This window comes from Amblyomma americanum, chromosome 5 (assembly GCF_052857255.1).
Source record: "Amblyomma americanum isolate KBUSLIRL-KWMA chromosome 5, ASM5285725v1, whole genome shotgun sequence".
NCBI lineage: Eukaryota > Metazoa > Arthropoda > Arachnida > Ixodida > Ixodidae > Amblyomma > Amblyomma americanum.
The window spans coordinates 171491352-171516880 of record NC_135501.1 but is presented as its reverse complement, the minus strand read 5'-3'; the positions used below and the strand labels follow the sequence as shown (position 1 = coordinate 171516880).

At 47.6% G+C, this 25529-nt stretch overlaps 1 protein-coding gene across 2 annotated transcripts in view; it reads right to left on the bottom strand.

Annotated features, from left to right (window-relative positions):
* The window catches only part of Dhc64C (dynein heavy chain, cytoplasmic), an 80354-nt gene that overhangs the window by 5357 nt on the left and 49468 nt on the right, over positions 1-25529 (bottom strand). The window contains exons 50-72 of one of the 2 annotated variants that reach the window (XM_077665808.1): positions 24901-24966; positions 22548-22635; positions 22146-22341; positions 18241-18358; positions 17536-17751; positions 15965-16204; positions 15599-15783; positions 15360-15429; positions 14794-14940; positions 14288-14377; positions 14084-14144; positions 13709-13962; positions 12720-12854; positions 12208-12302; positions 11529-11703; positions 9637-9876; positions 8915-9087; positions 8138-8375; positions 6820-6990; positions 3204-3305; positions 2826-2950; positions 2315-2418; positions 1931-2193 (exon numbers count right to left, since the gene is read on the bottom strand). In XM_077665808.1, the coding sequence (XP_077521934.1) occupies positions 1931-2193; positions 2315-2418; positions 2826-2950; positions 3204-3305; positions 6820-6990; positions 8138-8375; positions 8915-9087; positions 9637-9876; positions 11529-11703; positions 12208-12302; positions 12720-12854; positions 13709-13962; positions 14084-14144; positions 14288-14377; positions 14794-14940; positions 15360-15429; positions 15599-15783; positions 15965-16204; positions 17536-17751; positions 18241-18358; positions 22146-22341; positions 22548-22635; positions 24901-24966 (3552 nt within the window). Of the gene's footprint in view, positions 1-1930; positions 2194-2314; positions 2419-2825; positions 2951-3203; positions 3306-6819; positions 6991-8137; positions 8376-8914; positions 9088-9636; positions 9877-11528; positions 11704-12207; positions 12303-12719; positions 12855-13708; positions 13963-14083; positions 14145-14287; positions 14378-14793; positions 14941-15359; positions 15430-15598; positions 15784-15964; positions 16205-17535; positions 17752-18240; positions 18359-20620; positions 20817-22145; positions 22342-22547; positions 22636-24900; positions 24967-25529 lie in introns of both variants that reach the window. The other variant, XM_077665809.1, reaches the window with a different exon arrangement.

The window sequence follows — 25529 nt, the reverse complement described above, 5'->3', positions numbered from 1 at the left end:
TCTCTTTCATGTGCGATATGTGATCGGTGCTGCTACGATAGAGGTGTGGCAAGAAAATGGGAAGGGGACACACATACCATATTTACCCAACCATAACGTGCACCTATTTTTCGGAAAAAATAGGTTTAAAATTTCATCCGCATTTGATTCAGGTACAAACCTGCTTGCAGCTCTTTTTTCTCGATCACATAAATTGGGTTCGTGTAAGAATCAGGGGTTTGTTAGACTCTGGTAAATACAGCATATTCGGGTGCTCCTGGAACCTGCAGATGTTGCACTTTGGTTATGCATTAACAGGTATCAAAGTATTTTGGAAGAAGCCCAAGATTCCCTTGCTTTCTCAATCATTCAGAAAGACCTGACATTAATGAAAATTCTAAAACAGTCGAGCCCGCTTATAACGAACATGAGCGTCACACGACATCCGTCCGTTATATCCAGAAGTTCGTAGTAAGTGGACCACAGCTTTAAAGACAGTTGCTTGTCCAAACAGTACATTTTTTCTTTGCGAAAAAGTCCATGATGGACGTCCGTTTTTGCAGCGCAGATCCGATGAGGGAGGTTTCCAGTTTATTTAAAACAGAAGAGTGCTCTTTACCGAGGCCCTTGGCATAGACAAGTTGTCTGAGGCTCTTTAGGTAGCCCATTGCTACAGGCGCGCTTATGGGTGCTGGCTCCGAAGTTTCACCCTCATCTGATTCCTCCGCGTCATTCCCTTCCCGCACTTCAGAAACGACGCCCTCGTCCGTGCACGTGCGGTTCCGCGGTGTCGGCGTCGTCATCGACAGAAATAATATCATTCCAACCAACGTCATGACCCCGCATGTCGGAGTCGGCGACGCGCTGCCACAAATCATCGCCGCTCTGGTCATCTTCCGAAGCATCGGGCTCGGCATCAGACACTCGACGAAGCCGGCCTTGCGGAAGTAGTTCCGCTCGCCAGTGGCCGTCACCTCTGCCCAGGCCGCTTTCATATCTCTACCGCTGTACAATGGAAATGGGCACGGTGTTCCCGTCTACCATCCTGAATTACAACCAGGGCCCCGAGATTTCAACGAAGCCAACGAATCGTCCGCACTGCAACAAGAGTGACAAAAGCGCACGATGGGGTAGATGTGCAATGTGCACAGGCGGCAATCAAGCCAATCAAGCTAAAGATACAGATGCACAGCGCTAACGGAGAGATCAATGAGGGGCGTCCGTGAGCATCAGTGCAGCCACCTCTTGGCTCCCGCGGAAGGCCTGCTTCGCAAAGCGTGGCCTCCGCGATCGGCACCGGCGGCGGCGCGGTTGATCGCGGAGGCCACGCGCGGATTTGCAAGACAGTGAGGAGAGGGAAGTGGAGTTGCGAGCAGGGGCGGGAGGGCGATCTTGGAAGACGCGTCGGCGGGGAAAGGGTAGCTCGCTTGAGAGCGGCACGAAACGGGGCAAACAGTTCGCCTGCGATAAGGCTCGACCCGAAAACATACCGCGCGGCGGGCGCACAAAGGGGTCAGAGGCAGGTTATCTCGCATTGCGGCTCCGAGTTTACGCCGTCCGTTCGCTGTAACCGATCAGCAGGGCTTAATGACGTTTCTTATACGTGTGATTTTGTGGCATTGAAACAATGTATATTTTGACGGTCGCGCAGGTCTCGCTCGTTATAAGTGAAAGTTCGTCTTAAGTGGGGCTGTTATATGTGTGCTCGACTGTATGCCACCACTGCAAGGATGCCTAGCTAGAGAGAGGATAGGAGGATGCATTTATGCTTTTTGCCATAGAAAAAAGAATATAAAAAAAGAATGGAAATAGTGCCACTGAACCGGCAAGCGGCCGGTTGCATTCCAGTATGTAAGCAGCCCTGTAGCAGAGCTGATGTTACCATTCCATTGGTGAGTAATAGAGAAATACAACAATTAAATGCTTGGTGTTATGTGCCAGCTGCGCTCACCTTGAGCAATTTGGCCCCCTGGTTGACCTCCCGCTCGAGGCACCGGTAGAGCGGGTCGCCGATGTTGTCTTTGGTGCGCCGCAGGCCATTGAGACTGGGCGGGAGAAGCCGTAGCCAGGTGGAGCCCGACTGCTGGAGCGTCGCCATCCAGGCGGGTCGGCCGTCGCCCGGCACAGCCCTCTCGCCCTCTTCCGCCGCGTACGCCGGCTCGTCGTCGTCCTCCAGCAGCTGCATCTTGAGCAGCTTGGCGATCAGGTCGCTGCCTGCAAGTGACAGCACATGACCGGTATGTGTCAGTCCAAGAAGATATGGATGCGGCCCTATCTCGTAGCTTTTTCTTATCACATTCTTTACGCAAATGAAGTATGATTATGTGTCCCTCACCTCTGTTTGTGAGCAGCACCTTTTCCGCATTGTTTGGCAGTCCAAGCCACGATGGCGTCTGGCGGTCACTCAGCGACTCGACCCAGTGCAGGAACTGGTCCCGCCTGCGATGAACGAGAACGCAGCAGTTTATGAGGGTACTGCGAGAAACGTCAGGTTACTACTGCTATGTTCCAGCCTTTCACCTTCATCACTACTTCGCAGGCATGTCAACCATTGTCCCCACCAGAACCAAAATATGTGCAATAACGTCCTCTGCATGCACCAACCTCTCGTGACAAATTTTACGCTCTAATACTTTCTTGCACGGCACTTCTTGAAAGATCGCCAGAAATGAAAAACCCCAAATGTTCACAGACAATCAGTGCAACAAATCAAAACGTTCGTCCTTAGTTAAAGAACCACATAAACAGAAGAAAATAAATGAAAGCACCAAAAAATTCACAGAGAGGCTGTGAGAAGGTCTGCAGGCAGAAAAGCAAAAAAAGTGAAATGCAGGAATCCAGCATACCTTATCCCTTCTGGACTGGCGATTCCCTTTTCCAGATTGTCTGACGAACTGGGTTCGATCAACATGAAGTCGGGCTCGAAGCTCTTGGCCGTGAACAGTTTGCTCAGGAACGAGTTCAGCAAACGCTGTCAAAGAAGAGTACAGACATAAAAAAAACAACAGTTACAAACAAGCAACAACAGCATTACCCGGCTATCTGAATTCCAGGTGAAGTTGTAGACAACTGAACACCGCATATATTTAATGCGGAATGTCACTACTTAAAGATATCCTACGGAGTACAAAGACACAGTTGCGCAAAGAGCACAAACACAAGCGAGCCACATGCCATAAAAAAGCATCTGGCAAAGCCAACACACAACTGCTGCTTCTGCCCACCTGATCAAACTCGTTGTCAATCTTGCCTCCATAGATGCACTGGCCAAAGAGGATACGCAGGGCATTCCAAGGAACCTTCTCCGGCGGCAGGTTGGTGCGTCCCTGCGTGCGGAAGGCAAAAGACAGACAAGTAAGAACAAACGAAGGCCTTCTACCCCGCATACCAAAGTATATGCAAACGGATGTAGAATTGCTTTGTTACTGCAACATCACCAGATCAAGCACCTTTCCACATCCTCATTTACATCCAGGTCCTTCCTACCACTACTACTGTCATATAATTGATTTCCGCCAGGCCTTCGACAGTGAAGCGCGCTGAAAAGCAAGCCAGGAGGATGCCATCTCACACTGATGGCCGCAGGTCGCACGCACGGCGCGCCGCTCAAAACCGTCAGCCAGTCTAGTGCGAGATCTTCGGGAGATCTTGATAGTAAAGACTCGCGTGACGTCCGCTTGTAAACTGATCTAGCAATCTAGTTTAGTTTATGTGGTTAATTCGTGCCGCTCGTCGGACATGCTAAAGTCTTATCGAGCATATTTTCAATGCATTATATATTTGAAGGATTTGCCGGAACTGCGTTAATGCGTGATAAAATGTGCACCGCAGCATAAAAAAAGGACGCATAATCAGGGCTCCGCTGTAATCTGAAAAAATTTATGGAAAAATGCCGGTCCCGTGTAGAAACAGACCCCTTCAAAACTGCGGAAAAAAATTGCAGCCCGTACACAAGTATATATGATAGGTTCCACGGAACAGTGGGTTTCCCTGGAATGTTTTTAGCTTCCTCAAGCACCCAAATCCATGCATAACTGAACCCCCCTCCCCATGTTTTCTTACACACTTTACTTTAGAATTATTCATACTACAATCACACTACAAGTGCTTATAGCAGACCACGCTTTTTTTATCCTTGCCAAGCAGGAAGAGACGGAAACTAAGACGCAGCAAATTCCTCAGTACAGTCGAACCTCGTTATAACGAAGTAGCATCGGGACCGTAAATCAGTTCGTTATATCCGATATTCGTTGTAACAGTAGACATAAATATCGTCTGTGACAAATTCGTAATTTGGCTCGCGCAAATATTCTAGACACTAAAATGCATTATATACTTGGCTTTGAACCCACTACAAACGTGGTAATCCTTACCTGTCTCCTTGTGGCATTCAATCAAAATAGGCCGGAATATGGGAAGGTTGACACGACTGTTCTTACGTCGCCGCGCACGTGAAAGTGCGTGGCGCGAAACGACTGCACCATGTGTCTGTGCGAGTGAGACACAGCGGGAACCATCGCGCCTGCGTGCTCTGCCGAAGCGCGATTGGTGGCCCCGAGAGGGACCGTTGAAAAAAAAAAGCTGCCAAAGCAGCTTTGAGAGAAGAGGAGGAGGAGGAGGAGAGGGGGCGTTGGGCGAGAAGAGAAGGAGGAGAGGCGGCGTTGGGCGAGGAGACATATGCAACGCCAGCCCGGGATCAGCCAAACAGGTTTGCATTCGTTCATTTGAAGAAAGATGTTATCTTCGTCTGGTGGCTTTTCACAGCGCTGCGCAGAATGAAGTTTTCTACATTGTCCATGCTCAAGAGGGCCTTTTCTACGTCAGCAGTTTTCGTCGTCGGGAGTTTTTCCAAATATCCTTTCAGCCTCCTGGTCCGCGGCATCCGCACTGCTCATCGTTGGTTCATCCCGTTCACTCTCACCGCTGTCGCTGCTGCTGTCATCCTCGGGCAACAAAACGCGATCCACAATTTCTTGATCCGTCAGCTCGGGCGCCACGGCCAAGTTCTCATCGGCCGAAACGAAATCGTCGAATTCGACGCCTGGGACTGCCAGCCGATCCCAAGTTCTGTCCAGCTCTGCCTGGTCTTCGGGCTGCACTTCTTCTTCGTCGGCAGGCAGAACAAAACTGGCATCCGCGAAACAGTTCCTTATTGTCGACTGCCTCACCTCATTCCACGACCCGTACAACATTTCGAGTGTCGTCTTGATGTTTATTGTTGTCGATCTATGTCGATCGATGTCAAACACCAGTTGCGTCACCAAACGCTTCCTATAATTGCACTTAAGCGAACGAATAATGCCTTTGTCTAAAGGCTGCAAAGCAGAAGTTGCGTTCGGTGGCAAAAACTGCAAGCGAACTGCCTTCAGCACGATCGAAACTTTATGCGCCGAACAGTTGTCCAAAAGCAACAGGACCTTCCTGTGCTGCCTCTCCATGTCCTGGTCGAACGCTCTCAGCCAGTCCTCGAAAAGCTTGGTCGTCATCCACGCTTTTTTGTTCGACGTGTATTGAACCTGCAAATTCCGGACGCCTTTCAGGCACCTCGGATGTGCCGACTTGCCGATGACGGTGAGCCGTCTTTTGTCGGAGCCGTCCATGTTCACGGCAACGACGACAGTCACCCGGTCTTTGTTTTTCTTGCCCCCATGGCAGGTCTCGTTCTTCATCGCCAGTGACCGCTCTGGCAACAACTTGAAAAACACGCCGGTTTCGTCGACGTTGTATACGTCGCACTCGTCGTACTCCTGGAGCAGAGGACGAAAATTCTCCAGCCACGTTTGACATGTCTCCATGTCGACAGCAGACCCTTCGCCAGACAAAGTGTGGCACGCGATCTCGTGCCTACTTTGAAACGTTGCAGCCAACCGCTGCTTGCACAGAAATCGTCATGCCCCAGTACGCAGGCCAGGCTGTGGGCCTTCCGTTGAAGAAGTGCTCCCGACACCGGCAAATTTCGCGCCCTCACATCTTTAAACCAAGAAAGCAAAGCCGCTTCCACGTCCGGGTGATGGCAAGGCCTAACTCGTTTACGGTCGGCTTTTATGGCGTCCTCGGTGTTGCCCTCAATCTTCTTTCTAGTGGCCAAAATGGTGGATAACGTACTTGGAGGAACGTCGAATTCCGAAGCAATATCCTTTTTCTTGCGGCCACTGCCCACAGCTCTCAGTATCTGCAGCTTTGTCTGGAGCGAGATCGCTTTCCTCTTCGATGCCATTTCGAGCGCTGCAACAACAAGACTGGCCGCTGTGCTGATGTCAGAACGCCGGCCTCAAAGTTGCCAATGTTGCTGCGCTTGCCTTTCTTTACCGCTGGACAAGTGGCGCCGCCTTTCGGCCCTCTGTCATGTCATGAGCTTTCAGAGTTTTCGCGCTCTGTTCACAGGTGGCGCGACCATCCAAACGCGATTTTTGTGCCAGACGGCAAAACTTTTTCAAACGATAAAAAAAAAAATTCAGCTGTGTATCGGCCTTCGATTTTCATTTTGGTTTTTGGTTTTTTTTATGCTACTTTCAAGTTCTGAGCCTCGTGTAAACCAAATATTTCTTCGTTACAGCCGATATCACGGCGGATCTCGCGTTTTCGGTTTCGTTATAAAAGAATAAATGTCACTGAAATGAAGCATGACCAACCAAAATTCGTAATTAGTTCGCTATAACCGATAATTCGCTATATCAGTGTTCGTTATAACGAGGTTCGACTGTATCTTACAAAAGCCACTCGGGTTCCCCACTAGGATAAGAACACTGAGAACTCCTGTCCAAGAGGCTTAGACATATCATGCCTTCCAATAGTGACGTGAGACATTACAACCGCAGCTTCCTTTGGTTGGACACCCACCATGGCGATGGTGTCAATCCAGGTGTCCAGGGTGTCACAGGCCACCCGCAGGTCTGACTCGTTGAACTCGTAGTGCTTGGCCCAGCCGAGCGGAGCGTACCGGAGGCGCTCCTGGACGATGGCATGGAACCAGGCCAGCAGAAAGTAGAGTCGTGCCCGCTCTCCCGGGGCCTGCAAGGACACGAGTGAGAAGACTGAAGGATGGCCATGGAAGACAGCTGGATGGACCAGGAACCGATTACAGGTTACACGAATGATCAGTCAGTTAGTCCCACAGGTTAGTAGCAACACGACAATGCAGAGTTTGTAAAAGAAAAGGGCTCAACAAGGTGGAAAAATCAAGACAGGACAAGCAGCACTGCTGAAGCTACAGTCACCCGCTTGCACACCAATAGATGCACTGGAGAAATAAGTGAAGCCTTCCAAACTATTCAAAAGAGTGATGCATTGAGTTGCTGCTCTGTCTCTATGGCTTTTCAACACTAAGAATTCATGAAACGAGATTCAAACGTGCAGTTGCTCACCCGAGCCTCAAAATGGCTTGCACATTAGAATCAGACAAAGAACCAAAACAAATTAAGAACAACTCCAGAGTCATTGCTACCACAAGACAACAGTTACGCTTTCTTTGCATTGGCACTTGGAATTTCTGTTACGACACACCATGACCAACATCCCTACATACATGCATTTTTTGATGTTTTCCCCTTGCCATCATTCATTGCCAGCCCATTAGACATCAGTGTTGCTGTTTAGAAACAAAATTGGCAACAACATCTACGCAGGGTTGCTGCTACAAAGGCAGGGTGACAATGTGTCGCACCGACCGTATGGAAAAGAAAAAAACTGTCCAAAAGCAACGAGCATTCACTTGAAAGCAGAAATTAATGATGAAACTTCGTTTTATCTGTTTTTGCGAACCAGGAGTACTCTGAAAGCAATTTAGACCCCGTAGGCACCATGCTTGCCAGCAATCGCACCATTTCACTACCACAGATTAAAGTATGCGAGCTTGACTTCCACCTCCACAAGTGTGCCTCCATCTGGCAACTAACAATAGTTAGCTATCAGCTTTGTCTGCAGCTCGCACATCCTTGAGACCCTTGTTTCCTACTCTACATAAGGCTCCATGCAACTTAATGTGACCATTTGTCACTACCGTGTTGTGTCCCTTCTCTGTCCCGCATAAATAGCATCCAGACTGCTCGTAACACCTAACCTAGGTAGTAGTTTTTCGGACCCGCATCAATGTCATAGCAAGAGTCTCACACAACAAAACGGTCCTGCGATTTGGCATGGATGGATGATGAGAACGAACCTTCATCATGCGCTGTGCGGGCACGGTGGAAAAGGTGCGCAGCAGGTTGGCCCTGATGCCCGGCGGGGGCTCAAAGAGGAAGACGCGGCCCGCACGGAGCAGGTTGACGGGCACCTTGGGGTGCACCTCGAGGGTGAGGAATAGACGGAAAGCCGGATGGGGCTGCAGGGCGTGCAGCTTCTTTTCCAGCTGCACCAGCCACTGCGGGGCCAGGTGCACGTTCTTCAGCATCACCCACCTGTTCAAGAACAACAGTCAACCAGGATAAAGAGCCCGATTGGCGTGATGACTCATTCCCATTTGTCTCTATACGAGTTAACTGCTTCACACGTTTACATCATTGCGAGTTACCCCCTACCATAGGCATAAACCTCATTTCCGCTTTGCTAAGTGAAAAGAATAAATGTATAAAGACTACCCAATATGCAGTTCAGGTGTGCAAATGCTGGACAAGACACTACTGCAGGAATGCACAGTTTGCATTTTGCAGAAAAGCAGCCGTACATTTCCTTTAGATGTAAACTCCTCCTCCTCGCAAAGTTACCTAGTTTGTGCTTTAATGCTGCTGTGCTTGTCCTCTCCTCATACCATCCTCACAAAATGACGCTCACAGCCGTTAAGTGCAGTTCTGCAATAAAAATATGCCTAATACAAGGTTCTCAATAACAAGTATCTTGTAATGAGTTATGCCTTTGTGATGCGCTCTGTTCTTTGATTGCTTCTCGTGCCCGTGTTGAATAACAGGCTTTGACAGGTAAAAAAGCATGGCACACGCACCGCCCATTCTTGGAGGCAGCGTTGATGGCCTTCTCGGCCTGGCTGAAGCCTTCTGCCGATCCCATGGCCAAGGAAGTGATGCTGCGGCTCAGCTCGGCCGCCAGGTCGTCCACCCGGCCACTGGCGTCGTAGCCGGGCACCGAGCACATCAGAATTGGGGTGCTGGCCTTCACCTGCATAGGGCAAGGAGCAGGTAAGTAAGCAGTGAGGTTCAGTGTGGAAGAAGCAAAGCAGCCGCAAGGTCGTCGTCGTCGTCATCATCATCATCATCATCAGCCTGATTACACCCACTGCAGGGCAAAGGCCTCTCCCATGTCTCTCCAATTAACCCTGTCCTTTGCCAGCTGCGCCCAACCTGTGCCTGCGAACTTCACCGCAAGGTAGATGGAGGGAAATACGTGTGGCAGCACACTACACTGTCCCTTTCACAAGGGCAATTTTGCATTTCGCTGTCATCCAAAGTGCAACTGCAACCAAGATTCAATCCTGTGACCTTGGACCCAACAGCCTGAAGCGCCACAGGCACAAGCTACAATGGTTGGTTGCCCCCAAAAGGAAGGTTTGAAAAAGATTGATGGTTTCTATGCGCAAAAATTCTTTACAGTTTTCAAGTAAAATTTCTAACTGCTCAAAGCTGCATGAGGCGATCACTGGCCAAACTCAAGCCAATGCCCTCCACTAAGCAGGCAAGCCAAGTGATTCAATCACTGCTTCACACCCACCTCATTGTCAACGACAGCAGCCAGGTCGAGCTCCGTCTCGGCGGCAGTGGTGAAGTCGTCTCCAAGCACTGCGGTCACCACCTGGTGACCCTGGGCGATCACCCGGTCAGGTCGGAAGGCCTGGACCACCAGCAGCTGGTGCATCGCTTGGCCGACAGCAGTGAGTGGCCGGGACCCTTCCTCCCACAGGACGGGCACTTCCCGTTCGGGCGCGTTGCTCTCCACCCAGCCTAGGAAGCCCTGAAACGAGGGGGGACAGATGCAACCACTGTGAACACAGTGGCACTCACCACCACATGAAAGCAAGGCTGCGTAAAGTACAGTGGCGGTCCAGCCATTTAAAGTTCTGGAGCAATTTCTGGAGCAGAAAAATATTCATTTCGGAGCACCTTTGTATCGGAACGATAATTCTGGAGCAACCCGGCAGCAGCCCAAACGAAATAAAGGAGTCAACCAGAAGAGTTTGTTACTAATGAGATCACGTTCGGCCATGTGTAATTAGGAAGAAAAAAAAACAAAGAAAGGTGCTAACAAGAAAACAGTGACAAAACATGTCTTGCAAGCAAGCTCAGCCAAGCATGCTTGGCTAAAAGCTAAAACTCCAAAGGGCACGTTCACTTGAACCATTCTTTTTTCATATTGGCACTATCTCAACGCTTCTTGGAATTGTTTACAAATTCATCAAGCTCGCAAAGTGAATCAGCAAGGCTGGAATTCTCTTGTTCCAACAAAGCTTGACCTCGTTGGACCCGCTCCAAGCTTTTGCTCTTCAACCCAAAAGATACGACTTCTTCAGGCCGCTTTAGAGTTGACTGACATGATGCAACGTTTTGATTCAACCGACATGATGCACGAACATGGAGGAAGGAAAACTCGGGAGAGGCCCTTGCTATCAGAGCTGCACGCCAAAAAGTGTGCCGGAAGTCACACGCTTTTGCAAGGACTACTGGGAGTCTTTGGCCGACAGCGCCGCCAATAGTAACGCTAGTTGCAGCGACGTCGTCTGGGGAGCCGGCTTCAAAAAATGGGAATTAACAGCCTCTCCCGAGTTCTTTCCTTTCTCCACGCACGCGAATGAACTGGCTGTTAAATTCTACTACAAGCCAGCCCATCAGCCCCCTGGATTGCCAACTGCGGAAACATTTCAGTAGGTTGCCAACTGAAAGCCTGAATGTTTCTAAAGATATTGTTTTCCAGTGACCACGTCTTCTTTTTGGCGCAGCTGAGGCACAATATTGATAAATTTTCCGCTTTTGGAGCAGACTGGCGCAGAAAAACATAAATGTATCAGAATGGTGCAAATGAAGCAGCAGGAGCACCACTGAAAGTAAACGCTGGCCATATATTTGTGCACAAAATTCATAAGTTACGCTTCTCAGGTGCATGACAAATGATAAGGTCCATCACAACTTAACGTTTCCACGCTTGTGCCTCTGCTGGCTACATTTGGTTTGCTTTTGAATCCACTGCGGTAACACAGCAGCCCACCAGTTATCTGCTCACCTTAGTACAAGACAGTGCATCATGTTGCGTGAGTTGAGTTGAGTTTAATGGCGCATAAGTTACTAAGGCTATTATGCGCCAAGCTCAAGGTATAAGAAATTGTTTTCTGTAGATTTTTACAAAGGTACATCGTGTTGCAATGATGCAGGATAGGTTTACGCATGGCAACAAAACTTGCACTCCTGCAAAAGGAGCTACATAAAATAACAAGGAGGTGAGGGAAACATGAAAAAGGACTGACAACAGTATCTCGGGGGCCCTTTCTGCAATGGCCATCAAGGTGTGTTTGCTGCCAATGGTAGTATGGCCATGGCATTAAATATCGAAGTCACTCGTCATTCCCACCTGTCACTGTGAAGAGAAACATGCATGACCAGAGGGGTGCTTACAGGGTGGTCGTCCAAACGCTGCTGGAGGTTGCGGAAGGCAGGGAGTCGAGAGAGTGCAGTGGCACCCTCAAGCTGATCTGGCGAGAGGCCAGCGACATGGATGGTCGGCTGGCCTGGCAAGATGCCTTCCTTGCCGCGCAGCAGGTGGTTCAGCTCGTGCTCAAAGTTGGTTTCCCTGGAAGCAGTACGCATGCGGTATATTTTCAGACAGCCAACCAGCCTAGTGCTGCCAGAGCAAATTTTGTAAATCCACTAACCTCGGATGCTGAAATAAGAAAGGCTACATCAAGAGCATCTGTTTACCTGAACTACTGTCAAATAGAATGTCTGCTCTATGAACCAATCTGATATAATTACTGGATCAGCACACTAAAAAGCGTGGAAGGCTTGCTCACTACCATGCAGACAACCTCAAGAAGCCTTATCCATAGAAAACAAAAAGTAACAATGTAACTGCTAGTGTTAAGATGGTCAGGGATGATCTGTTGTTTGCAACATCACCCTCATCAGTGCAGAAGTGTACATAAAGTAGGCTCATGTAATACACAAACAACTTTGATAGCTGCATTGGTCCATGGTCGATAATAGGTGTATGCACACACATGAGATAAACTTTGCACAAACCACTATTATACTTGCGCCACTCCATGCGAATTTTCCGGTAACAAGCAGCACTCACTGTGAGAATCCCCTCAGGTGGATTCGGCAGAGCAGCAGAGCAAAGGCCAGCTTGTCTTCATGAAGCATGCCTCTGGTCACCCTGGTGTACACGACCTATGCGAGACATGCATGGCATTGAAACTGCCGCGAAACTTGGACAGAGATGTCTTGCAAGAGAGAACAGTCGTGAGTGGTTTTCTGTGTAGTATCAGGCATAAAGCAAATGCAAAGGTGCATGGTGCATGACTGACATGCTTATAAACAGTTCTAGAGTTTCTTCTCGATTTAAGCCTGCCTCATCCACTAGTGAAGAAAAGTAAAAAGGAAAAAAGCATGCAGTAACCAATGGGTCTCGGGGATTCATGTCAAAAAACTGTCGATGCACTGCAGCTTAGCTGCTATCAGTGGCGACACCTACATTCCAGTTCTTTAGGCCTACAAAACGTTAGTTTTCGGTGAAAGTACCATCTTTGTCATTGGAATGCAGTCTTCAATACACGCCAACTTCAAACCCATGATGATCGACCTCACCTGGAACAGGTCCTTGGTGATGATGCTGAGGCGAGCGGTGTGGTCCACCACCCCAGTGAGGTGTGTGTTGTTCGTTAGCACATCGTTGTAGATCTCCAGGAAGAAGTGCAGCGAATACTGGTACAAGAAATGCGCCTGGAAGTGAACAAACGTGTGGGCACATTTTTAGAGCCTTTAGGGCACGCGCAGACTGGATACAGCATCCAACACCAGAGTCGCATTAGGCCAGATGTTAATGCAAGATGTTAGTGCAAAAGACAATGCGGCCAGCATGACTGCTACTGACCACACTTTGCTAATATTTTTTTAATATAAAGTTGGGTCACTGGGTAATGCTTTGCAATCTGAATCTTAAGTGAGTGTTGCTGCAGCTCAAAATTCTGCGTACATTACTGGTTACCCTGAAACAATTTTGCTGTACTTTATAGCTTCACTGTTACGCACTTCACTGCCCAGCACAGACAGCATGATGAATGTGCAAGCACTTGAAAATCAGCTGTGTTAGGTAATGCACACACTGTATGGGGCCAGTGTGGGTGGCACCATCATTTGGAAAGGCTGCAATGTTCAGCCACAAGTTCAGAAGAACAGGAAATTTCACAACTCTCGAATGTTTCGGAGGTTTGAATATTTTGAATCGTAAAAGTGCACTGCGAATTGAATTGAATAGCAAACAGCATTCACAAACTATTCATAATTTAGACTGTTCGCACAACCACCTCCGAACATTAGGCATCTGGAGTGTGCATAGATTATATATAGAGTTGAGACACCGTGGTCCCCAGCGCAAATCGGTTTGATTCAGATCCTAAGCCACGCAAGGCATGTATTACCGGCACTTGTTTCCCTCCCTCTCTTTCACATCCTTGACCCCCTTTCATCAAGACATGGTTTAGGTGTCCATCTAGAGATGAACATCCCCATCACATGGACACTACTCCTCACATTGAACGAAGCAGCAAGGACAAGACACAGCACACCCCCCTCACCTGGTGCAGCCCCTCGAGGGTGAAGAATATGGAGGAGCAGGCCTGTGCCAGGGGCTGGTACTGCAGGGACACCGTCTCTACCTCGGCCATCACCTTGTCAGTCTCTTCCACCTTGCGAGAGATCTCGGCCGCCTCGTTCTTCAGCTTCTCCAGCGTGCTGATCACGCTGTCGTCATCCAGAATCCTCCCTTTCGAGTCATTCAAGGCCTGGAGGAGAGATTTCTCCAGCTGCCGCAGCCGCACGTGGAACTCTCCTGCGGAGCAGAGAATAAAGAAACATGAGGAACTGTCACCACTGTCCCACACAGTCAATGCCGGTCACGTCCCCCACCATGCGACAAATCGCAAGGAACAACGGGGTGTCCACAAACTCACCCTGAAGCTTCAGGAGGTCCGAGCGCTTCTCGTCGATGTCCTCTCTCTCCGCCTTCAAGACCTGCACAATGCAAACAATGCATTGCGAGATTAGCCAAAGCATTTGTCGGCAGAATGATCATTTGGGCATTGCTTTCTGCGCTGAGAGAAATTTAAACGTGCAATTTTCACAGCTTTCGTATTGGAAACGACCGACTAACTGACCTGATTCAGGCACTGGCTCTGCAAGCTGCTTCGGGTCACCGTGAAGTTGACAAAGGTCACCCTTGAACAGAGGTCGGGCGGGAACTCAACCTGGCCAAAGAAAACATCATAGAAAAGAACACTGCAGGCACGCAGCTAAATGGCAACGTAAAAACTCAGCAAAGAAGGAAAGGCTCCAGCTACAGGATATCAGAAGGGCGACTGTGGAAAGACAGCAGCAGTCGCAATTTAGATTTTAAGAGTGGTGCGATGTCTCGCACCAGCAATGAGCATCGTGTGAAGAATGATAAGTTTTGTGCAACCAACAGAGAAGTGTCAAGCAATAACAAACGTTTGAGGAGCAGATGCTGACAACCATAACGCAACAATTACAGCTGGCTCCCGACACATCTGGCAAGCTAGCGGTTGCACCTATTTGATAAAATTTCAACTCCCAGTATGCAAGTAAAAGTTTGGTCTGAAAATCTCGGGAAGGCTGCTCAAAGCAATCTGAATACAGCACATACCGTTGGGTCCCGAGTGGAAAGGAAGATGCAGAATGTGGGTGACAAGTCAATGTCCTGGTCGCCCAGTGTGATGAGGACACGACCACCCGTCTTGCGCACTTCTCGGTTCAGCACTGGATTCAGGATCGGGTCGTAGCTCTCCACATCCTGAGAAGGCAGGGCAGCCACTACTCATCAAGAAAACACTCGAGTAGCTGGCAAACAAAGCAGATGTGCCTGTCGGTGTACGCTAGGCCTGTGAAATAAAGGAATTGTGTTCAATAATCCTATGCTCCATCCGTACAGCTTTATGGCCTTATCATCATGCAAAGCTAAATCTTCTTTAATCTAGCATCTAGGACCTTTGCTAAATTTACGAAAAGCCATCCCAAAGTCACTCCACCAATGTTCAGCGCATCAGATTACTATTTCCATCACGCAACGGCCTATGCAATTAGAGGGTTTCATCAAGAAACACATTCACAATTAATGTGAGAACAAGTGCAGCTTTTTGGGATGTTGAGACATGGCTTTCCTTCTATGGGTCCGCAAGTAAAGCATATGTTAATAAAGCCATGATGCCATACCTGGACTAGCAATGGGTTTCCGAAACGCAGAGCACTCTCCAGGTTCTTGCGGAACGAGTCATCAAGGAAGCTGCAAAAAAATTTAAAAAAAGCATGTACCTAGACATTTTTTCTGCATGTATAAAAACGTGTGCATAAAGCCCCACTACACAGAACAAGCACAGTGCAGTTGAAGTAAAAAAAAAAAAGCTTAGAGAGAATAAGGAGAGTTCTGGGTTACTGCAAACGCCATCCCTTACCTGGTCTTTGTGATCTTCCGCTCCCTAAACTCGTTGAGGATGTACTTGGTAGCTTGCCCAGATGGGTCAATGATGAGTGGGTACCGGTTGAACCGCTTGAGCATGATGGCATTCTCGGTGCACAGGTCATCTGTGGGCAGTGCGTTGGCTTGCCACCTGAGGCGCTCGTCCGCCGTCGACAGGTACTGCGACAAAACGAAAAACAGAAAAGGAAACACGCTAAAGCAAATACACTGGCCATGGTCAACTACAAACGTATGCAACTCCGTGAAGGGCTGGGCGACCTGGCACATGCTTGCACACGATATAACCAGCGGAAGGAAAGGAAGCACAGAGGAAGGAGAGAAAGCTTTCCAGAGCGCCCACCTCAGTGCGTGCCAGGTCGAGGCGGAAATGGATGCCTGCCTGCTGCAGGTGACTGCACCAGTTGTTGAACAGGTTCTGCCGGTACTGCTGGTCGAAGTAGCCGGCGTACGCCAGGAAGGCCGAGCCGAGCAGCACGTCGCCCGAGATGGTCGACATCTGGTTCTTGAAGGTCTCGCTCGTGTCCTCCCAACGCTGCTTCTCTGAGCTCAGGCTGCTCAGGAGTGCTATGCTGCGGTCCACCTGTGCAGGTGTGTTTGGAGCAGCAGATGAGAGAGCTAGCCACGCGACTATATTTGCATCAGCAGCCGCACTTGTTCAAACAAACGGAGAAAAAAAAGTGCCAGGGTTCTAACTCAGTTAAGCCGATTATGATGCGAAACCACTAGCACTATTAGTTCATTAAGAAGACTGATGCAATCCACAGCATGACAGTGGGTTGTGGAGTGTTCGGTTGTGGCAATAGCATAGTACCCTCATGCAGTGGTCTGCGAAACTGATCCGTTTGCGCTGCTGCGGGTTCGACTCCCAATAGTGGATATTGATTTTATTCCTTTTTTTAACCTAACGTGGCGTCGCTGTTGCTAGGTGATAGCACAAGATCCAAAGATGAAAAGATTTTCGGTTGATGTTGGTGAGCACTTGAGAGCTTTCGAACTTAAAAAACTCTGCTGCTGCGTTACCACATACACAATGCGAGCTGCTCAAGTCAGAGTTCATTGCAACTACGAAATAAAGGAGACGCTGTATCACTGAGGATAGACACAGCAATCGTTTTCCAACGCAGTACAATACCACAGCTTTTTACTACAGCACATTACACGTACAGATCTGGTGCACAGCCTACCGGCACTATGGAGAAAAGACAAAGAAATACAAGGAGGTTAACCAGGCCTGGTAGGCTACCCTACACGTGGGGAGGGGACCAACTTAGGTGGGCTTCTGAAGGGCACTGTGCGCATGCACGGCCTGCATGGCAAGTGATTATGCAAATATCCCTCCCAAGGCTTGAATTTCATGATACTACATCGTTGCCCATGCAAGCTGCAATATGCATGAAATGACAGCATGATTGACAACAGTCGGGCAGCCACTGGCACTACAATTTCGTTTTGTTAGCTTAAACACTGGCCCATGTCGATGGCAGCTATCAGTCATGCATCAACCAGCGAAGCCCAGCAGTGCGCTGTTTCACATGCTGAATGGCATGTTGCAGGTCTCTTTACATTTTAGAAAGCATCTCATTATTACGGCGCCAGTGCGCATTCCCATGGCTTCCATCTGCGTAGTTATAGCCGTGTTTAATGTGATTAAATGCCAACAGCTATGTTTTCACAAAGGAAAGGTTTCAAGATACCATTTGTATGCCCAGATATCCATAAAGCAAATCACAATTAGTCTGATCATATTCAGGTGAACTTCTGGTAATTCAAACAAAAATCTCTCTAGTCCCTCGAAGTCCCTTGCACACAGTGCGTTTATAGACTTGTGGAACTAAGTGATGACATCGAGCAGCACAGCATAAAACTTCACCAGAGACTAGAACGCAGACTCCTGCACGTGGTCTGCCTCACCTTCGCCTGGACGTTGGCCAAGTCTGTCTTGATGGCCTGCGCCTGTGAGACGAGGTTGGCGTACTCCTCCTTGTAGGAGGCGATACTTTTCTCCAGCTGGACGATGACTGAGTCAATCTCCTCAGCATTGTGCTTGTTGCTATCAGCCTCTGCCTCAAGGCTGGCCAGTTCGTTGCGCAGGGGCTCCACACGCTTCAACATGTCAGCAAAGTTGATCTGTGTGAAGGAAATGGCAAGTGAGGCAAGCGCAAACATTCCTCATTTATTATCGTCCTAGAAAATTTATGACACCGATTGCTCGAAGCCTTAAGTTCTGCAAAGTCGACGAACACTGAAGCCAACATGATGTGTCCCAAAATCAAACATCCCAATAATGTTAAGATTACCCAACAAATCATGAATTGTGGGCTTTAACATCCCGAAGCAACACATGGTCTACAAGGGATACCCTAGTTGGAGGGCTCCAGATTAATTTAGACAACCATGGGTTCTTTATCGTGTGCCGACATCACGCATCACACTGGTGTCTTGGCATGCAGCCGCGGTATGAGAGTTTAGATCACACAACCTTGGGGCCAGTAGCTGAATGCCATAGCCACTGAAACACCCCAGGGAGACCAATATGGGTGCATGTATCAATTGTAGGCCTTATATCGGTACAACAAGACAAAGTTTTAAAACCAGCAACAAAGTTGACAGACTGACCTGGGCAATGGCCCACTTGACCATGGGTCCACAGGCAACGCTGGCCCTGTTCACTTTCTCAAAGTTGAACTCGGGGTTGTTGAGGTACTTGGTCTTCATCTTGTTGCGGATCTCGTCACTGTGTTGACAGCAGCACAGAATTTAATTGGTCGATGATGAGCTTGTCCCAGGACTAAGACAAGTCAAAATTGCTAAAAACCAAGCAGTGCAATCCATGCTTCATTGTGCCAGAGCATGAGATTTGTAGTGAAAAGGAGTGTCCAGGCCATCAAAATTAAATGCTGGCAGCATACGGTCAAGCACACAAAGCAACTTTTTCACAGCACTTATGACCTGATTAGTGCGTATTTTGTTATAGCACCTAGTTAGGTATCCACCCAAATAGCTCAAGACAATACCATTGCTAAGTTGAGCTCAGAATGCTGTTCAAAATACGTATAACTCTCTTGTTACATGCTTTTATGCTAGTGAACAACTGAAGTACAAATGTGAAGGAGACAGTTATATGAAGTAGACAGAATACAGTGCAGGTAGAAACGATTACAATCTGAGGTTGAGAGATGCTTAAGAAGTATTCCTCAGAACTTTGATTAATGCTCAGCTGAACTCTGCAGCTGCATCATATATAAGGTGACGAAAGCAGTGGACCAATTAACAAATGAATGTCTTAAATTGCATGCGAAACTTTAACAAACTGCTTGCTCAATCATATTTTAAGCTCAACTTTGCCATGAAAATTAGTTGTACAGCACAACTGCACGTTAACTCCAAAAATCACCAGCTTAAATCTAGGCCTGTTGTTCTTTCAAGACATTTCTCATACACTCAGAATTCTGCATTACATGCGGCAATATTTTAACTGGCTTGCATATGACTTTCGCTTTCATGTGCACATACATAACTATCTGTTCTGCTCAATAGCATTAACATTGAAAAACAGCACATAATCACCCACTAAGTCTTTAATTAATCAACGACAACTACTAAATACTAACATGGCCGCTGATGCAGCAAACATCCTGGACTGGTGCCGCCATTTGACGTGCATTTCTTGACGGAGACAGCAGTCCAGCCAGACAGCTCGATGGGCAATTTTACACCCAGGTTGATGCACCTATGATAGCTGGTTTTACTCACCTAACAACTAGGGAAACCATGTTCCCTAGCAGCACCCAGCATCGGCCCAATATTGGAGATGTATTGGCAAAGGCTGGTCCTTTGTACGACCGGTCTTTACCACCACATTTCCAATATTGGGCCGATTATCTGTGCTGCTTGCGTTAGTATCAATGAAATATCAGGTCACTAAATATGTTTGACCCTAAGGCGCAAACAAGCCTGAGGATTTATATGCACGAACAAGGGCCCAGAAGTTCGTCAGGCCAAATGCTTAAGTGTTGATACAGCAACAAAGCACACTATTTAGCAACCCCCTGTATCATTTTGTAGTGCGAACCCCTGCATGCCAACCCTTAAAATTCACAGTCACACAGGCAAAAAGAGGAAACAGCAGCAGTGGAAAAAAAAAGTAACAACCAACCCCCATATCACAATACCAAGTGCGCCCCTTTGAATGACCCCAATGCCAGTCAGTGCCAAGAACAAAAAAAAAGGCAAAGCAGATGACTCCGAACAGAGCCCTCAAAAGACAAGAGTGTGGTAAAAAAAAAAAAAGTGGTGCATTGTGTATTCAAAAGATCCCTGTGCAGTGCAGCATATAAATCAGCCCATAGCAACCTCATTTATTAACTACATATATAATGTTCGAGCCTGGGCGAGCCTCTGGGCTCACAAAAACAGTGCACCGACGTCATCGGAGTGGGGTCCCGGTGCTGATGTGTCACTCGACTTGGTTGTGAGCTATTAGGAGGAGCAATTTTTAAAAATTATTTCAAAATTATAGGGCCTATGCAGAGCTTCCAAATTTGACCCAAATACCCGTAAAGACCACCTCTACAGGTCTGTTGCACTATAATATGCCGATCGAAATCATTTCAGAGTCCCTTTAGCTCTCAACAAGCCTGCTGCTGCATAAGCAGGCGAATTCCGCTACTGATCTACTCTACGTCTAAGTGCGTGTGCAGAGCTTGTTGTCTTTAGATGATCCAGAGAGAATTTATTTTGACTGATAAGAATTTATCTCTTAACTAATCTACCAGTTCTTTTACATTGCTCGCTGTAGGGGGCAGAGATAATAAAAAGTAAGCTCAGAATATTCCTTTCTAACCTTTAATTGCCTGAGCATTACGAGGTTAACAAGCAAGTTTTATTGGTTGCTACGGGCTGAATCGTCCATTCCTGACCTTGGCGATGTGCTGAAGCTCCCATGCAGAGAGGAGGGTGTGTGCTATCCCTGTCTTTGCAACCGCCCACAGCTTACGTGATGTTGTCCGTGCTGAAGTTGACAATAGTGTTGACAAACGTGTCGCCCAAGAGCACAGAGCGGATGGCCCGCCAGTCGTGTGCGGGCTCCCCGAGCAGGAGGCAGATGGCCTCCAGCGTTGTCTTAACCGGCAGCGGCGGATTTGCCATGCTCCGCACTTCCACCAGGTGCTGGCGCTTAATGCCCTGCACCGCTACGTGGCCGGACGCATGCGGTGAATCTCCCGCAATATGTGACATTTAATTAGTGTGGGCAGAGAAAAAAGAAAGAAAAATAATGTTGCAGAGGAAAAAATAGGCTAGGGACCCATTTTCCCCAGCAACACAGGCTAGGAAAAAAAAATATAACTCGTTCTTTTCTTCACCTAGGCTCGCCTTCTCTTCCGTGACTCTAACTTGGTAAACTCTGGCTATGATGGCACTAGTACCTTCAACATTTGTGTTTGGAGTGCTGTCCACTGTCATCACAGCTTTTTTCGTTCAACTATTAAGCAACTTTAACTAGCATCTTTTACAACATTCTTTTATTCAACAACAGTAGGATCGTAGCAAAAATATAAATCACCAAATCCGAAAACATCACTATTGTAGTAAACCTATTTTTCTCTTTTTCCCGAAAAACTTTTGCCAGGTTACAAGAACTTTTCATAGTTACCATTGCCTGTAAATGTAGGGCTCAAACTTGTTCAAGGTAAGGAATAGACTGCAGCATAAGCTTTGCCTTTTCGTTAACATTTCTCACACTAATTTCATCTGTGCGACTTATCATCTGTACCTGAAAAACTACCTACTTTGATGAAGAGGAAAACATCTTGCATTACAGGAACTCAGCCTTGTGGCTTGAAAGGCAACTTAAGTATCTGAGACTTTCATGTTGCAGCCTAACTTCCAAGAGGAAATCAACTTAACATAACAAACTCAAGGGCAGAATCATCCAGCGATGGCATCTCGTGGCAGAAAAACTTGCTCATGACTTTCTTCCTAAACGAAGGCCAAGGAGACAAACGTGCCGGAATTGAAGAGCTGACCAGTGTTCTGCACTGGGCTCTTTCTTGGAGTTTGCAAAAATACAGATACAAAAAAAAGGTCCCGATGTCAGGAGTCAGAGCAGACTTGAGATAAAACGCCAGAGGCTCTTAGACATCAAGACGGACTGCGCAGATGTTGAATCCAAACACCAAACTGTACGCGCAAAAAGAAAATGTGTCAGACTCCGGATATGGAAGCACTGGGTTTGTCACGGGGTTTCAGGTAGGTGGAGAAAAGTGTCAAGGAGGATGTCGATGGAAGACAGAGTTTCAATTAAATGGACAAGGGTGTCAAGGAGAATGCCGACAACAGACAGGGCGTGACAAGAGACAACAAACCACCAGACGTAGAGAAAAAGAAAAAAAATGCAGAAGAAAGCCTTCTACACATGTCCCCACCCTTCCACCCACAACAATGAGGATGGTTTTCTTCCCCTTCCCGTTTTCCTTTCCACTGCTGCCACTTCCACCTCTCCTGAACCGGCTTCGACGTACGTGATGTCGTCAGTGCTGAAGTTGACGATGGTGTTGATGAAGTTCTCGCGGATGATGACGGAGCGAATGGCCTTCCAGTCAGCGGCCGACTCTCCGAGCAGCAGGCAGATGGACTCGAGGGCCAGCTTCACCGCGAAGGGCGGGTTGCCCATCGACCGAACTTCCACCAGGTGCTGCTTCTTGATGGACTTCACCGCTGGGTGCACAGCACGTCACAGAACCTCGTCACGTACAGACCCTACTGCCTATGTCTGATGTAACACCTCTTGCCACTTTTATCCTCTACTGTTTGCATTCAATACAGTACAGAAATGTTAACCTGGTTCCTCGAAATCTGATCTAGCTGCAAGAAGACATCTATACATTTAAAAGCCATCTGGAGGACCGAAGATGTGAGCTCACCCTGCTGGGCTTCGATGACAGCTGGTTCGACTTGTGCCAGATCCGCCATGACACTGGAGCGCTTTTCAGCAATGATCTCTTCTTGTTTCTGCACGAGAAAATAGAGCAGTGCGATTAAAAGAACGAAATGCATGACACTAATGAAGCTACCCCCTGAAGAGCTCAAGCCATGTACTACAAGTTCCAAATGAAACACAAACAAGGAAACTCAAATGCTACCAGGAAAATGAGATCCTAGTTGAGGGAGATTGAATGACATTCTTTGAAGTGTAAATGGACTATGCTTGTACTTTTTCTCCAGCAGCTAATACAGTAAAACCTTGTTGATATGTTCCCGGTTCACACAATTTCCCGGTTCATGTGCTCTAAACTGTGAGTAATAAAAATGTCCCGCGGAGTTGCATTATTTTTCCTCCAGTTATCATGCCACTGGATAACACAATTTCACGGCTATTACAGTAGAATCACGATAAACGGAAGTCGGTTAAACGGAACCAACGCTTAAATGGAACAAAGGCCTCGCAGTTGGTTAGTTTTGTATTAATGCAATGTAAAAAAAAAGCTTGTTAATCGCAACAAACATTTTCCGACCACCGTATAAACGGAAGCGAAAATAGGCTTGAAACCGCAACTTGACGTGAACGCGCGGCCCCATTGCGGTATGCATCACAGCTCCCCCCCTCTCTTTCCGATTTCCATCTTTGGACGTTTCCGGTTTTCTCGCACACTGCAACCGCATCGCTTGCTTTCTGTCACGGTGTGCTTGCAGTTGTGTCTAGCTAGACTTAAGCCTTACATCTGCTGTTGAGCGTCGTCCGCGACATTTCGTTGCGAAGTCAGCATCCGATGGCAGCGCAGAAGCGACCTCACAATGCCCTTACGTTAGAAAGGAAGGTGGAGATAATCAACGACTTCGAGAGTGGTCGCTTCACAAAAACAGCGCTTGCGACGAACTACGCTGTCCCCAAGAGCAGCCTCACGAGGATACTTCAGGACAAGGATAGGCTGCGGCAGGCTTTCGGGACGTCATGCTTTGGCTCTCAAAGAAAACGACTGCAGGTGGCCAACCACGAAGATCTGGAGAAGTGCCTGGTGGTTTGGCTGCGGAGAGCCCGCAGTGAAAACATTCCGATCAGCGGGCCACTCATTCACGCGCAAGCGGAAGAATTTGTTCTGCAGCTCGGCATCGAAGGTTTCTCGTGCAGCGAAGGGTGGTTGATGAGATTTAAAGATCGGAATGGCATAGTGTGTCGTGCCGTTTCAGGGGAGGCTGCCGCTGCAGACACGACAGCATGTGGGGACTGGCGAGCAAGGCGGCTCCCGAGAATTCTGCAGAAGTGAGCAGCCTGTCTAGTATGGGTGGTGCCATGCAAAGAAAATGGTTGGGAAAGCTAAAACAAGCAAACATAAAGTCCTTTTTCACAAGCCAATAAATTGCAGTTCCTACTGATTTCCACAGAATAAGTGGACTATTGACATTTTAAAAAAAAAAATTTCAGTAGGGCTTTGAAAAAAAAAAGTTCACTGCTTACTGCTTTTGTGCTATAAAGTTTGCGCCCATAGTGTACCGTTCTCTTTATTATCTAGATTTTGCATTTGAGATCCGCTTCCGCGTAGACTGCCAACTGCACGCACACCTGCCTCGTCAGGACCAAGCAGCACAGAATGGATTGCGAAATCCTGAACTTTCTCTCTCTCTCTAAACGAAACTCCTGATATAAACGGAACATATTTTTCCGGTCCCTTGAGGTTCTGTTTAACGAGAGTCCACTGTATGTTAAATATTCCGATGAATTCTGGTCGTATAATGCATTTAGCAACCAACCACACATGTGCAGACATAAGAGTTCACTGAACCTGGGTGCAAGCGAAAGCAGAGCTGCAGTGTCAGTCCCCCGCCACGGAACATTCTCCGCAGTGCATAGGTGCATTGGGGACAAGCATCAAAAGATAAACTGTGCTAACATACGAGCTGGTCTTTCCTAAGCGGGGGGATGCCACGAAGAGGAGAAAAGCGTCTTCTGGGAAAGGGAACGCAGAATGACGAGTAAGAAGACTGCGACAGCCAGTCCTCCCGAGTTCTACCTCTCTCGTTATAATCGTGCAAATGAAGTAAAATCACCATTTTTCCCGTCATGCTGCCGTTCCCACTGATGTCCCCAACAAAAATAGCATCAAAAAAAGGGAATGTGGCTGCTAGCACGCAATTCCGTAAGGTGCTTAAATCCGGGATTTTTTGCGGAATCGCGAAAAACTAGGGGCCTTAGTGACGACCAATCCAACAAGCAATTTTTGACCAACGAACTGGCCCTTGTTGCACAATTACACAAAGTGACTATAAAACACCACTCACCCTTAGCTGTGCCTGGATCTCGTGAGACTGCATCTTCTTCTTTTCAGCCTCTTGCTGGTCTTTCAGCTGCATTACACGGTCAGAAGCGTTACTGACGAACACTAGAAATCACCTTGAAAACTAATTGTACATATCTAATCGCATGTCATCCATGCAAAAACACATATGCACACATGCTTTTTGATCTGAGCACATTTTTCTTCCCATCCTAACAGGCAACAAACATCGCAAACACGCTCACATCGGTTTAACGGGGACACTGGTCTTTGGGACCAAAAAATGACCCAAAAATCAATTTTTTTAAAATGACATTTTTGGAGCCAATAGCTATTATTCTTAAACTCTACCAGTTTTAACCTGCAGGAAATCGGTATTTTGACCATAATATTAAATTTAGATCACTGTGTGGGCTGAATTTGTTCAGGAGCAGGCGATTTAACACCATGAAAATTTTGGACACCTGGCTGTCTTAGTATGTCAATATCTCAACGCCTAGGACAGATAGACATGTCATACTGTTTGCTAAAGGAAGCTGAAGGCACAATGTATGCAATAATCAAAGCACAATTGTTCAATCACGCTTCAAGAATTAATAGTTTTGTAAGGTTTAGTGATGCATGGTTTACACT